Source organism: Micropterus salmoides, unplaced genomic scaffold (assembly GCF_014851395.1).
Source record: "Micropterus salmoides isolate LMB-PRFRI ecotype aquatic unplaced genomic scaffold, ASM1485139v1 Ms_hic_scaffold_7, whole genome shotgun sequence".
Classification (NCBI taxonomy): Eukaryota; Metazoa; Chordata; class Actinopteri; order Centrarchiformes; family Centrarchidae; genus Micropterus; species Micropterus salmoides.
The window spans coordinates 13,613,012-13,628,221 of NW_024044459.1; the positions used below are offsets into that span (position 1 = coordinate 13,613,012).

Consider the following 15,210-nt stretch of genomic DNA (forward strand, 5'->3'; position numbering starts at 1 on the left):
AATATACTGCAGGAATTTATTAAAACATATTTAAATAAAGTTACTACTACTAACTATATTTGGATAATTGGATTTGCAGTGCAAAATACAGTGCATATTTACAAATAGAAATGTGTATAAACATACTGTAATCTCCAAAAATAATAAACAAAAATACATTGCTTTTTCGTGTGTTCTTCTCGTGACCATTTGTTCCTCACTTGTTTCTTGCTGACCACCAAGTCCCCTGAAAGTTGACACACACAGCTCGGATATCTGTGGTTTGCTCTGCCTCTGAACTCTGAGTAGTTGTTCTATGGTTAGGTAGCAGTTTGGCCTCCCCTGGGACTCACTTTAGATCAGCCACAGATCCGCCCCCTCTGGAGCGATGAGTTTAGAGTGGGTGACAATGAACCATGGCGGGGTTATGATTAGAACAGACTGCTATGTTGTTGAATGTATGAACCACCCACACCCCCTGCTGCATTTGTCTTGACTACAGTACGACTGACTACAGCACAGGGTAGGAGTCAGCTTGAATGAATTCTCTCACATAGTGAACATCTTCATTTATTTCATGGATTAGTGTTCACTTTTTTTGCAGCTAGTATTTTCTCGTTTGTAACAAGGGATGTGTTCTTGTTAAAGATCATCTCATTGAATACTTTCTTGTTAATTTCAGTTAATTAGTACAGCTTATAATGTTCAAAGGAAAACTGTTTGGATATTTGTTGCTCTCCTATTGTCAACACAGGCTGTGAACCAAGAAGGATGTCTCACAAAAGAAAATTATTTATCCCATTTGCGTCTGCTCTATTCTGTTTTAGTTTATCAGAAAATCATTTTTTTAATTCTCTGTTAAGAATGAGAGAGAAAATGTCTTTGTGACTGTAGTTGATTCCAGATGAAATTGTCATGAGGTGCAGAGGAGCTGATAGAAGTGCCGGCTGATTCTACAGAAATCCTCACTTCTGATTGCAGAAAATAATAGCAAATGTCAGTGTAACAGGTGACATTGTTATCCACCAATACTCTGCTTCTCCTATTACACAGTAAAAAAAGAACCAGAAACTAAAACATGCAATCTATATCATACTCTTGCAGCCCAAAGTACAACATGACAAACCTGTAAAATGTAACTTAAGTGTGTTTTATTGATTTGTTAAGGATGAGCGTTTTCTGGTTGCATTAGCGGAAACATAAATATTGATTGTTTCTTTTTCTTCGATTGTTTCATTTGTCACAGGTGACTGTGGATAGATTTCGTTGTTCTGTATGGTCAGAACACAGGGTCATCTGTGATGTTACTGCTGGCTTTTTATCTATGGATATGGCATAATTACTCCGTTTCAAAGCACATAGGTGATTTTCAGCGTGTTGAGGTGGACTCGTTACCTTTTCATCAGCTGAGTACCATAAAATGCTGCCTCTGTATACTTACTATGGCATATACACATCCTGTTTGTCTGAGGTAAACTGCGGTAATTGTTGTCGCAAGACATAATGTTTACGTAAAAGTGTTAACTGATGTGACACTAAAGCCATAAGCCGCAGTTCTGTGTTGAAACAAGCCTGAGGAAAGAGAGCTGCTAAAAATGCAGCTGTCGTCAGGTCAACATTGGGAATGAATATGCATGAATTGTTGGCTTCAGGTCCTTTGTTGGTCACCTGCGTGGCACAGTCGGGGTTGAGGGCTTCGGGTGTGAGACAGGGGGTGTTTGCAGAGCTGTCTATTAATACGCCGTTGTGATGGCACCCCTCCAGAAATATGACAGCACCTCCAAGAGGCACAGTGTAACAGCTCTACTGGCACAGAGTGGGCCCACGTACAGTTCAGAACGATGACATTTTATCCTTTAACAACATCTCAAACTGCTCTAACTCACTAACAGTCTCATACATGTAAACTTCAAGGTAAGCCTGTGTGACAAAAACACATTGGACATTAAAAGATGACTCGTTAAATTAAGTGCATGCAGCAATGTGCGAACTGAAAAGATAAAGGGTATCTCGTTGTAGCAGAGTATTTTATATACTGTGTCAGTATTTCAACTATGGATGGTTCCTCACTGGAAGTTTACTCTGAATCCTGAAGCAGTTAGCTTAAACATTGTGGTAATATTCTGTATTTGAACAACTTGGGAACAAAGTAACCAAGAAAGAGACATCATGGTGAACGATTGGTGCCAGTCCACAATCGTTACTCCCAGCAATAGAAAATAAATGTGTCACATCATTAAAGGCAGTCTTGCATTGTTATTCAATGTTCACCTCATATACTACAGATCATAGTTTGTAATTGTGAATATGAGAATTTCTAATGACTACAATATCTCCCACTTGCTGAAAAGTGTCCAAAAATTTGCTACACAGCCACCAATGCTAGCAGTTCAGTGTAAATAAAATATATTATCAACAATACAATACATTTGATTTAGCTAATTAAAAAATGAGCTATATAGTCTACACATCATGTTCTTATCTTGTTTAATATGTTAAGAAATTGCTCATTATAACAGAAAAGCTAATTTAGCCTATTGTCAAGACATAAAATTCCTTATGATAAGAAATGAAAAGAAACAAAAGGCACTATAAAAATACACTTATGAAAAGCATTAAAATAGAAGATAAATAACAGCTAAATTAATGAAATGAATAAAACTGAATAAACCGAAGAATCAGTGTCAAAGTGCAGTTACAGTGCAATGAAAGATATGAATGAATAGTCCCAAATTTAATTAATTAAAAGGCAGTGGCAAATGGAAAGGCTTTAAGCTAATTTCAACCCCAGCTTGATGATGCAATATTTTATTTTTTAGGACAGTAGTGGACGAGGGGTACTCATTTTATTTTATTTTATTTGTGATCCGTCACTTTGGCAACTGTGGGAAAACATTGGCACTGTGATGAGTAAATCATTACACAAATGTGCACTGGATTAGACCAACAGTGAATGATTGTAAAAGCAGACCAGTGTGGTTAGTGGCAAACTCAGGCTGAATGTCATTGTTTATTTGTTCAAATAAATTGCAAAAAATAAATTTCTCCACAGGGTTGACTTGTAATGTTTGTCAAGTGTTTTGATGTTAAATAAAATTATTACATGAGTCTACACAGTCACTTAAAATCTTGTCCTTGTCTTTTTCCCTTCTTTCAGCCTGTGTAAAGGCCGGACACTTTATTCTGTGGTGCGCGATGCAAAGGTTGTCCTGGATGTTAACAAGACCAGACAGATCGCACAAGAGATGGTCAAGGTGAAACAACTCAACACTGATTTCCCAGAACACGTCTGCAGTACACATCATATTACAGAAAAGTCACATCTCTCTCTCTCTCTCTCTGTCCTCAGGGGATGGGCTACCTTCATGCTAAGGGGATCTTACACAAAGACATGAAGTCCAAGAACGTGTTTTATGACAACGGCAAAGTTGTCATCACCGACTTTGGACTCTTCACCATATCTGGAGTTTTGCAGGCTGGCAGGTAATTATGATCAATACACACCAGAGACAGGAGCAGTTTTTTTTTCAGCATTTGCAATACAGGAATTTGTCTTGGAGACAGACTGACATTATTATAACAGTATTGACACGCATGGTGCAGGGATAACAAAACACTGAGAGGAAATAAATAGTCTACATTTTCACAAAAAGACTTTGTATCAGTAATTACATTATTTGTCAACAGTCAGCTTTATTTTGTACATTTTTTAGACCAGTAAGTAAGTACTAGGTTTAATTTAAGATGTATATTTAATTACCATAAAAGAAACAGGACCGAACTGGAAAAGGTCAGTAGTCTCCATTCATACTGTATTTTAAGTAATAAAAACCTTTAAAAAGCTGTTTCTCTTCAGCTGTTCATAGTTTGATCTTGTGTCAGTTTTCCTGCACAGATGTGTGTTTGGTCATGTCAAGGGTTGTTACTGGCCCCTATTTTACCTTTTATCTTTTAAAACAAAATAGGCCAACATCAGGGGGCAATTAGCTATATCCTCCTTTTTGACAGGAAACTAAATATATTATTATATTAATATTTGTCAGTTTACCAAGCTTAATGTTCATGAGTGCGATCATGTACCCTAAATTGGTGTAAATCGCTTGAAATCTGTGTTCTTCAGTGGGAATTTCTTCCATGACAACAGTAAAGATGGACTGAAGACAAACAGTATTAAAGAGAGGTGTTCAAGAGGAAGGCAAAAAGAGTAACAGGGTCAAGGATGAGCAGAGAAATTCAACAGTGGCTGGATAAAGCTGACAGTACAGAGAGTACAAAGAGAAATGTCATACAAAGGAAACAGTGAATCACTGGTAACGATCAACAAGCCATAAATTGGGTTTCACTCCGATAACAAAAAGAGTATATCTTATGTCATTTACCATGGCTGAGCAAACCAGTGATCACATATTGTATCCACTCGAGATTGACCTCATGATGCCAAGCCTTTCATCAACCTTCCAGAAACTGTAAGTAGTGAAAGGCCAGTGAGAGCAGGACAGTGAGCAGTCTGAATACATCTACACCTGCAGGCACAGCAGGATTATATTCACAGTACATAATTACAATATATAATTAGCAAATTACAGCTGAATTAATCTAAAATAAATCATATTGTTATGAGGTAAACTTAGGTAGGCTACAGTATCCACAAAAATTGGCAAACATAAAAAGTTAAGATATTTAAGTAATTATTTATAATATTTATAATATAATAATGATTATTTTATTATCTTAGCTTAGCATAAAGATTTTCAACAAGCAACACAGCCAGCTGGCGCTGTCCAAAGTTTAAATATCTGGCAGCACCTCTTAAACTTGTAGCCCATTGCATTTTGTCAACATCATTACGACAAAAAGACAATTGTTTGCTAAGAAACAGTTACTGTACCTAACTTCCAGTAAAACCAGCTAGTATTTTTTAAGTTTATATTTGTGTATGTGTTAAACATCTGAGAAAAAACATTAATTAAAGAGTCATTTTCTAGCTTTTTTTCCCAATTATTTTCAAGATATGGTCAAACGCTGTTCCTGGGGAAATTGTAATAATAACAATTGCTATCCAGAGAGCTCGAAAGGAGAAGTACAATTTATTCCCTTTCCAATCATAAAACAAATCCAGAAATATGTAGGCTGTTCTTAATGTAACGTTAATGTTAGTTAGCTAATGCTACCTAACTTAACTACTAAAGTTGGAGGGCACAATATAATAAAAATGTTTAATTCCCCTTAACACTGTGTGACCAAAGACCAACTGTGTTGAAATCCTAATGTGGTCCGAAATTGAGGACCAATATCCCACAGCACATAACGTGAGTTATTGACATGTTCTTTCTTGCATCTATTTCTTTTCATTGCATCATAGCGTTACGATGCAGCAGACTTTCATAGCACAATCTGACGTACCTCAAAATTGATGTTTCACACAGACTGTGAATGATGAACCCATAGGCACCTTTAGTAAATGGACAGACACTCTGTAAAGGTTTAAACACAAGAATAATATATACTTAGATGATTGGTACAGAAATTAGCTGGGAATTGCAGCAATGATTTGCCAGCGAGCTTGTGTGCTCACACTCTCTGAAACACTACAATTGCACTAAAAGCAACAGCCCGGCTTATCTTATTATTGGTATCTGCAATGACAATGTAGTGTAATGAAAATGCAGAAGTGTAACATCTTTAATGGCTTGGAAGCACGATAGTGCAGATCAAGAAACCCTGACAAGACTCCATCTCCATGTTTCCTTGTTTTCCAGCCGGAGAGAGGACAAACTGAGGATCCCCAACGGCTGGCTGTGTCACCTGGCCCCTGAAATCATCCAGCAGCTGTCTCCGGACACAGAGGAGGACAAGCTTCCCTTCTCCAAACAGTCAGATGTCTTTGCTTTTGGGTAAGGGTCCTTCTACCTGATGCCCTCCCATTTTTTTGTCCGGACAATAACAGAGCCTGATGTAGGACAGTCATAGCACACTGTTGACAGAGAGGGTTTGCAAACTCCACATATGTGTGTATATTCAATAAATTCTTAATTACTTTTACAGAGCAGTCTCCTAAAACTCCACATCACATGACAAAGAGGCAACTCATTAACAGGTTTTCAGATCTCATTATAGATGAGAATGTAACAATATGTGGTATTGGGAATGACAAATTTTCTTCTGTTATTTTCAGACTTTGGACACCCAACTTATAACAATTTAATGAGAGCAGGATTACCAATTTTAAAACTTAATTGCTTAAAAAATATCAGATTTTGCCATAGACTTCACTTGGTCTCATATACCTGATTATAAGATCCCATATTCTAAGGAACAGTTCAGACACACATTCTTTATGAATAGACTCTTGGTTATGATGAAGCTGGGGGAGGGAATGGTGCAGATATAAGCAATGGCAGTTGGAAGACAGTGAGAGAGCAGAGAAGCTGATTGGAGTAGATAAAGAGAATGCCGTTTCGAGATTGTTTCCCCCATGTGGGTGTGAGAGAAGAGTTGGAAGCTTAGTTGATCAACTGACGCAAACCAAGACAAAGTGAAACTTGTTGAAATTTAAACTGCCTAGTGCAGTGCCCTTTCATGGGGGCCAATGTGACGCGCTTGTTCAAAATGTGCGTTTCACATTTTCACACTGAAACCACGCGACAGTGGCAGAGAGACTGCTAGACATTCAGTGCTTCCTTAGAACCCTTTCAACTCCGTTTCAACACATTTGTTTCTAACATAGCCTATATCAAACCTGCGTGATAATGATAACTCTGCCAATCATCAGCCACCTCCCCACAGCAGTCATTTTTAGACAGTCGCTTAAGAGACGACAGTGAAATGCATTACATCAATCTGACCAGATGGTTGGTAACCAGTTACCTAAACTTAGACATTTATTTGCTATTTTAGGTCAGGTATATTATAAATAATAATAAATTAAGACCAGGTGTGTAGGCACTGCTATGCCCAATGACTTTGTTTAATGTGCTTCTCTGAAAATGATTTATTACTTATTTGTTAAGCTAACATGACTTTTTCATATCAACTTTAGGTATACTAATATATTCAGTATATTTCTAGCTGTTGAACTAACATGTTTCTTTTATGTATTATGCATGCAATATTTTCATGTTCAGTCAAGATAATCTGCTTAAGTAGGTATCGAGCCGTTGAGTTGTAAAGCTTTGACATGTTTTGTTTATCAATTCTACATTACAGTTTCTAGAATATGATTTCTGATGCATTTTCTACATCATTATACCTTATCTTGTTAAATCTTACAGTACAACTTTTACTACTGTACATTCTTGAAATCAAATATGACAATGAGAAAAGAAACATTTCTTGCACAAAAATTACTTGTATTTGGTCAAGTTAGTACCAAATCCCCTCTTTTTCACAATGTTTGGATTTTGGCTCCCATCTCTTACATTGTAAGAAAGATCTATTCACAGCCAGTATGGACAGGAGGGATGATTACAGACACCAACTCTTTTAACCTCAATATGGCATTTGACTTTGTACTAACATAGACTTAAAAAAAAAAAAAGAAACAATCTTTTAAGGTATTTGATCCTTGATGTCACACTTTCAAATAAAGTGAATAAAGAGTTGACTATTCACATCAGAATCTCAAGTCAAATAAAGGATTAATGATTTTTTTTTTCATGTACACAAGAGATTGTAATTATCCATATATAAACAAAATCAGTGTTATTCATCATCAAAATTCATCATTCTAATTTCCCAGCTTCTTGAAGCTTTTACAGATACAGCTTAAGAGAAATCGAGTATTTCCCGCCCAGTTAACACCATCATACAGCTGATTTCTAAATGAGTAATTAACGTAATTTATTAAACGGTAAAGCAGTATTCTTATCTTTTAGCAGAACTCCCCAAAATATAACAAGCACCAGCTTTTGTCAATGATATGTGGTATTTTACTCATTTTGACCCAAATCATCTCACGGACTCGCTTAGTTATTACATACAGATTGCTTTTCTGAGTGTCACTCAGGTTTCTCAAACCAAAAGTGCCCCCCCTCTAAAGTCCAATTTTACATTTTGTCCTAAGTTGATTAGAAATCACACAGCTCCTGTTCTTCCCCCGCTGCCATTACTGATTCATTTGTGGGGGTGGACCCTGCTCTCTCCTAGCACAATTACATTTTCAGATGGTCCCCCATATGGAGGTTTTGTCGCTATATCATTCTAAAGGGAAGAAGAGTGCAGCGCTAGTGCACAATGTCCAGCTGCTCTGTTAGGCCTTGTGTTACCTGGAGGTGACCCTCATGGCTGTTTTACATATTCATCAACAATCAGCTGTCATTTTCTCCCCCTACTCCTGGCAAAGAGCTATTTTTATCCTACTCAAACTTGACGTGCAGGAGCAGAATTAAAACAGCCACTTATTTGCACAGGAAGGGTGGTGGATGCTAATTTTGTATGGGAAGTAATTAAAATGTGTTTTTTTTACTTCTGGATGAAGTCATTCTTCATAACTTGGGGTGTCAGAGACAACATTCATCAACAAAATTCAAGCTTTTGCAGAGATCACAATACAAAAACCATTGGGTTTGATGGTTTATAGGTGTTGTGATGTTGTATTATCCTCTAGACACTCCAAAGCACTGACCCGCTCTGTTACTCTGTCTTCACAGCACCATCTGGTATGAGTTACATGCACGTGAGTGGCCTTACAAGAGTCAGCCAGCAGAGGTGATCATATGGCAGATAGGCAGTGGGATGAAGCCCAACCTGGCCCAAACTGGCATGGGGAAGGAGATATCAGTAAGTTTGTCTTTTTAAATGGTCACAATTTACGAGTCACTCAATATCAATTTCTACAACATTTTTCATGTTGAAGCATCACACTGAATAATACTCATAACTGAAAATTCATCTGAAAACACTTTTTAAAGACAATTAGAAACTGGCATGCAATTATCTGCCAGGGGTTTTCAGTCTGATCCAACATTCAACGTGCGCCTCTCCCCTGGTGGTATTGGCCTTTCCCGTCTTTGCAATGCGTGGTGCAGCATGGTTTCCTCCTTGGTTTATTCACCTTGCTAAACTCCTCCTCCTCTCTTTTCTCCTTGAAACACCTCTAGTCGCAATTTGCCATCATTAGCTAGCATGGCATGGCAAGTCACACACTTAAAAAAACACTTAAAACCCAGCTCAAGATTCTTTCCATATTCCTGACATTTTGGCTTAGCTCATGTAGTTTAGGCATCTATGCCACCAAAATTTTGCTACTTCAAGTACCTTAATTGCCTCCACGAGCTGTTTTCCTCATCCATTTCTGCTGCTGCAAATGCTATCCATGTTGGTGAGCGGGCCAAATAAATATTTGAGAAAAGTGTGTTACGGCTCAGTTTTAGAAAGTAAAAACAAGGACTATTATTTGCGCGACACTCAGTAATTACGCATTCCCTCTGACATCAAGATGATTAAATTCGAAATCCTGGTTGATGAATCTATCTATCTATCTATCTGTCTGTCTGTCTTTTCCAGGACATTCTGCTTCTGTGCTGGGCGTACAAGCAGGAAGAGCGGCCCAGCTTCTCCAAGCTGGTAGATTTACTGGAAAAGTTGCCAAAACGGAACCGTCGCCTTTCCCACCCAGGGCACTTCTGGAAGTCAGCTGAGTATGTCAAATGAGTTAGGGACACAAAACAGCAAAACAGTCTGCAACTATAAAAAAAACAGCCGCCATAACTCTACATAAATAACCCACCTCCTTAAAGAATGCACTGAATCCAAAAGCCAGCCCAGTGATGAAAACTGCCCGTGCTGTGTGTATTTCCATGGAATGTTGGCATGTGTGTGTACAGATAAGTTGACTGTCCAGCTTCTCAAAGCAGTCGGGACTCATATTTTCTTTGGTTTGATTTAAACCATGCAGGATATTTTTCCTTTATCGTTTTTGTCTTTTACTATTGACTTGATCCTTTCATAATATTTGATTTATTTTCTGGATGTATCTTGCTTGTAACTTTCGACTGATCACGTCATCATGGACTTTAAAAAACACATGTCTGAGTACAAATGTAGATTTTTTTTCCCCCATGTCTTCTTTTTGTTTTGAATGAACTGTTGTACATCACGCATTGTATAATTTCACAACATTGTCTTGCCATTCCTTATGTCTGTCAACTGTGTAGACCATTTTGTTAGTGTTACCTCATGGTCTCTCATGTGTGGATGTCTATACAGGTTATATGTTTGTCTGAAATTATTTTCACTTAAAAAAAAGTCCTCTTATTTAAACTGTACCACTGAATGTGAAGAAGCCAGCGTCCCTGTTTGTGTGGCGATGTGTTGGCGCGGTTCTTGGATGGGAGACTTTTCTCTCATCAGCCTGTGCTTTGAATATGTCCTGAGAACATAAGTGAGACATCTGAACAAAAACTTTGTGGGAGAAAAAGCCGTTGGTCAGACTAGGACTCCCTCACTTGACGCTGTTCTGTGAAATCGTTTACACTGAAATGTATCTCGTCAGTCTCTTCAGAAATGCTATCAGAGCCAGAGAACTGAGCCCCCAATCGCCTATTTCCCAGATTTAAATGTTATTTACTTAGCTAATATAATATAATATAATATAATATAATATAATATATCATATAATATAGCTAATGGTAGACACAGAATATAATGGATACAGATTAAAATCTAAAGCTTACTGCTGTATAGTGAGTGCAGTAGTCTCCATGAACTTTGTAGACCCTAATCAGTGACAAAGTACTGAAAATTACACATTAGGTTTCTGAGTGGTGTATAAACTGTTTTATAAAATAGTTTGGAAACCTAAATGGATCAGAGACCTGTTGCTAATGCGCCTGGTTCTAAGGTTTGGATGTTTTAAGATTCATATAATGATGTGACTGTTAGGCAGGTAAAAGCAGAGCACATGACCTTTGAAAAGGCAAAACAAAAACTGATAGGAGTCAAAGTAAACACTGACTTTGTCTTTGGCTTGTCTTTGGCAACATTGCTTAACAGCAGTGTTGTAGTCACTTTGACTTGGAACTCATTTCATCCTGCCTCAACTTGAATTTTCATTTCAAAAAATCTTTTTATTTTTATGCTGAGCATTTCTGCGAATGGTATGTCATAAACATTTCATCAATAACACATGCTGGGTAAAAGATTAACATTTTTAAATATAGTACACTAAAAATTAGTAATTTTTGAAATCAGCACCTAACCATTGTTAAATTACTTTTATTACTCATTTAGAAATCAGCTGTATAAAGATGTGTTCAGACTGAACGATGATGTGAATTTTAGAGGAAGCTTGACTGCATTGCAAACAGATGCTGGATTCACTAAAGGTAGAGCTAATGAATGTGAGACAGTGGCTAAACAGTGACCACTGAGGCTACAAGAGACAGTTATGAGGTAATGCTAAAGGCACAACTACTACAATTAGGCTACTGCTATGTTTAGCATTCAGCTAAAATGCAAAGTAAGAGTAGCGCAAGTGGAGAAGAGTCACAAAGTCAGCAAACTGGCTTAGTAATGTCAATTACACAGCAATATTTAAATAAAGTTTGCTATCATTAGCCAACATTAGCTACCATAAGCTACAGCCATACCAGACCAAGTAAGACTGTAGCAGCTGTACTGGGTTTAGGTACATTTATTGCTTATGAATTCAAATTAAATTGTAAGAGGAAGATTATTTTCTTCTAACCCCATCCGCTACATAGCCAACATGGCAAGCATGAGAAGTGTTTTTGACCATTATTGGTACACCATCTGGTTACCCAGAGTGCACTGCATTCTGCCATAATTGTCAGTGTGTGAAGTGTAAGTATGGGGAAATGCGAATTCAGACGCACCAATAGTCTTGCTTTAATGCAAAGGTGGGCCACTCTAATCAAACAATTTTTCAATTTTAGAGGTATTTAGAGGAAAACACTAGGGTCTGAATGATGACAGTCTGATCTGTAGTACACACATAGACTGTTTAGGCAAACACATACACACACAGTATGTGCATATTGTTAGTTACAGCTGGATACCAATACAGTGAGGTGAAAAAAAGCTTTATGTTTAGTCTGAACACATCTTAAGGACAAATGCTGTAGACCTCCAGCAAGTCCAGCAAGTAACATGGCTAATCAACTTTAGCATCTGTGTCCTTTATTCCCTTGATTATATCCACAATATATGGAGGTTGTACGGGCTGAAGCGCTGTTTTTACACTCTGAACAGAAAATGAATGTTTCTTTAACCATTGCGAAAGGTCAGATTTTCATAAGGTTGTTCTCTTTGGACTTAACCGTCTTCTTGTCTTCTTTTAAACATTTAACAAAACAGACTTTTCTCTTGTCATGGTAATATCTAGGCTACTCTTGACTGCAACACTGCTGAAAAGTTGACTGTGGAGGACAATTTAAACTTGCCTTCTTGGTTTTTTTTAAAAGATTTGTTCTACACAAAGCTAAAGGGTGATTTATTGCGTTCTTGATTTATAAAGTAACAAGTAAGTAACTTAAATCTGGCTGAACTTTCCCTTTAACATAAAAGACATATCAGGATGCTGAAGACCACTCCAGGCCATTTTTCTACTCCATACTGTATATCATAATATATTTTAAATGTATGTTTTAGAGATACAGCAAATCTGAGTCATATCATTATGAATTGAAAGCTGTGGCATCATTTGAGCTGTATACTGCTTTTGATTCTCTCTAGCCACGTGGAATAGATAGAGACAATCCAATCATGTTAAATAGCCATTTTCCACCTTATTATATACACATCTGTGTGTTGGAAAAAGCATACAAACAAATCTGCTGCTGTTTTTTGGAGTCTGTCTATTTTGGAATTGCTGGGATTCAAATATTGTAAGTGGATCATTTATATTTGTACTGTTTACAACTTTCAAGTGCATGAGATGGACTAGCAAAGATCGATTCTTGTTATGAAAAAAAATCCTTCTACAGTATATATAAAAAGTATGTGAGCATTTTTGGATGATCTGATGAACTGTTGTCCATTGAGCAGTTTGATCTCAATATCTAATTAAGTTTTACGTCAGGCTTTGCAAATCTTTTCAACAGCTTGTTTGAGAGAATGATTGTTTCACAATATTTATAGATTATATAAAAAGATTAGAATAGCATTTAAATTTTAAAAAAAAGAGTTGCGACCTGTACACATGCTAGAGTTGACAACAACCTGACTGGGCAACCATCAAAGATCTAACATTAGTGCCAAGTGTACATAACAGATTGTAGACTATGTTTTATCGTCACTTGCCGTAATATCAATATTCCTTGTGAATTCTTTGACTTCTTTCTTTTGAATGTACAAATTGTGTTGTGTTTTTTTGTTGTTTCTGTTTTCTGTTAATTTTAATTTCTTTTTCGCCATTTTCCTTCTAATTGCATAAGCATTGATGCTGTGTTGTTTCTTTTCCTTGATTCCGTCCTTGTATTGTAGATGATAGCTCCAAAAAGCTTGTATTTAATGATGCCTTATGATCCATGGCTTAGTGATGAGTAGATTTTTGATCACAAGCTCTTTTATTTGCACTCATCCTTTACAAAGTGTATGACAATAAAAAGATGTTTTCATTTTGGACGTTTTCCCGTTTCTTTTATGTCATCTTTTATCTTAGTCAACCCTTATCCATATTTTACTTTGGTTGAAATTTTTAACCCATCTTTAAAGAGCAAATTTAGTGTCGAGTCAGTGCTTACCACCTAATTAATTGTTCCAAGAATTTATGAGTGGGATTAAGGATTGGGACCTTTAGTGATGTGATCTCTGTTCTGATTTTAAAAAGTGCAACTGTTGATGCTGTGTGTAGGCTACTCACGTTCTGAACACTTGAAGCGATCCTCCATACTACAAAACCCTCTCCACCCGTAGGCTTGAAAGGTGGCTATTAAAAGGCTATACCCTCATCTTTCACAGAGAACAGCGGCTGTAGTCAGAGTACATTCATGTACTCTGTAAAGTATTTTACAATTGTTTTCATGGCAGGAGACAGTATAGCTACTTGTAAATAATCCCCCAAAATCTACAGAAACTGGTTAAAGGAATAGCTTGACATTTTTGGTTAATGGCTTTCTTGGCAAGAGTTTGATAAAAAGACTGATGCCACACTCATATCTGTGGATCATCTCATGTATACACACCTGTAACATCCACAACTTCTTATTGTCACTGTATGGTTTCCAGGCAACCAGCAGAGACTTAAGGTTGTCACTGCACCTGGCAAAGAAACAGTCCAGCACACAATCTGTCATTTTTACATATTTTACAAACAGTATATATTCTTAATTAGTAAACATCCAAGGGGTTAGCAGGCAGATTTTGTTACAGAGCCAGGCTGTTTCTCCCTGTCTTTATGCTAAGCTAAGCTAACTGACTGCTGACTGTAGCCTTATATTTACCAGAGAGGTATGAGAATAATATCAAAACAGTATTCTCATTTAACTCATGGCAAGAAAGCAAATAAGGATATTTCCCCAAATGTTGACACCTTCTTTAAAATAATTCTTGCAGCAATATCCACTCTTCTGTCAGTCCATACACTCAGTATATTCCAAGCACTTCTAAACACCAGCTAAAAATACTGCTTCCACTTGTTGCTTATGCAGTGAACATATGACACAGCAAGCACCCACACTGCAGTTCTCTGTCAAAGAAGAAACACTGACCTAAAAAGACTAATTCACCTCCTGTTATAAATATTTTGAGCTTTTTTCACCATGGCTGAAGCATAGACTGTGGTAAACAGCCTCCTCTTGTAGCAGGAAACAGAGAGACATGTGGTTTAAACTGGTTTCTCTTCATAGTGACGAGACTAATCAATCCTCTAGCTCCACTGATCAAACTGTTGTGTTAAGGTTGAGGTTAGACACATCTGTATTTAAAGTTAACTGGTTTATTTATTTCTACTCTTTCTTTGAAAGTACCTGTTTCCATGACATTCATGAACTGAGCCCAGCTGGGTTCGTCATTCACAAGAGCTTCAACCTGAACGCAGTAACGTTACAAAGACATCGATAAGCAGGAAAAATACACGTACAATTCTCCTGAAACCTGAAAGTAATGTACAGTAATAGTATCAACGTCTGTTAGAGATAAATAATCTGCACTGATAGAGTTTGTTGCCTTTGATGCAACCTTTCAAACTGGTACTTGAGCTCTTTTTTTTTTTAACTATTAACAGCAATTTAAAAGTAACATAAAAGGAGTAATGTAGTAATGTATCAGAAC

At 37.1% G+C, this 15,210-nt stretch overlaps 1 protein-coding gene across 2 annotated transcripts in view; it reads left to right on the forward strand.

Moving 5' to 3' along the window:
* ksr2 (kinase suppressor of ras 2) overlaps positions 1-13,567 on the forward strand; it is a 119,927-nt gene extending 106,360 nt beyond the window's left edge. For both annotated transcript variants that reach the window (XM_038704594.1, XM_038704595.1), the window contains 5 exons: positions 3,137-3,233; positions 3,329-3,462; positions 5,739-5,873; positions 8,628-8,757; positions 9,484-13,567. In XM_038704594.1, coding sequence (XP_038560522.1) covers positions 3,137-3,233; positions 3,329-3,462; positions 5,739-5,873; positions 8,628-8,757; positions 9,484-9,630 — 643 coding nt within the window. In that variant the 3' untranslated portion in view covers positions 9,631-13,567. The remainder of the gene's footprint in view (positions 1-3,136; positions 3,234-3,328; positions 3,463-5,738; positions 5,874-8,627; positions 8,758-9,483) is intronic.
* Positions 13,568-15,210: the final 1,643 nt, after the last annotated feature.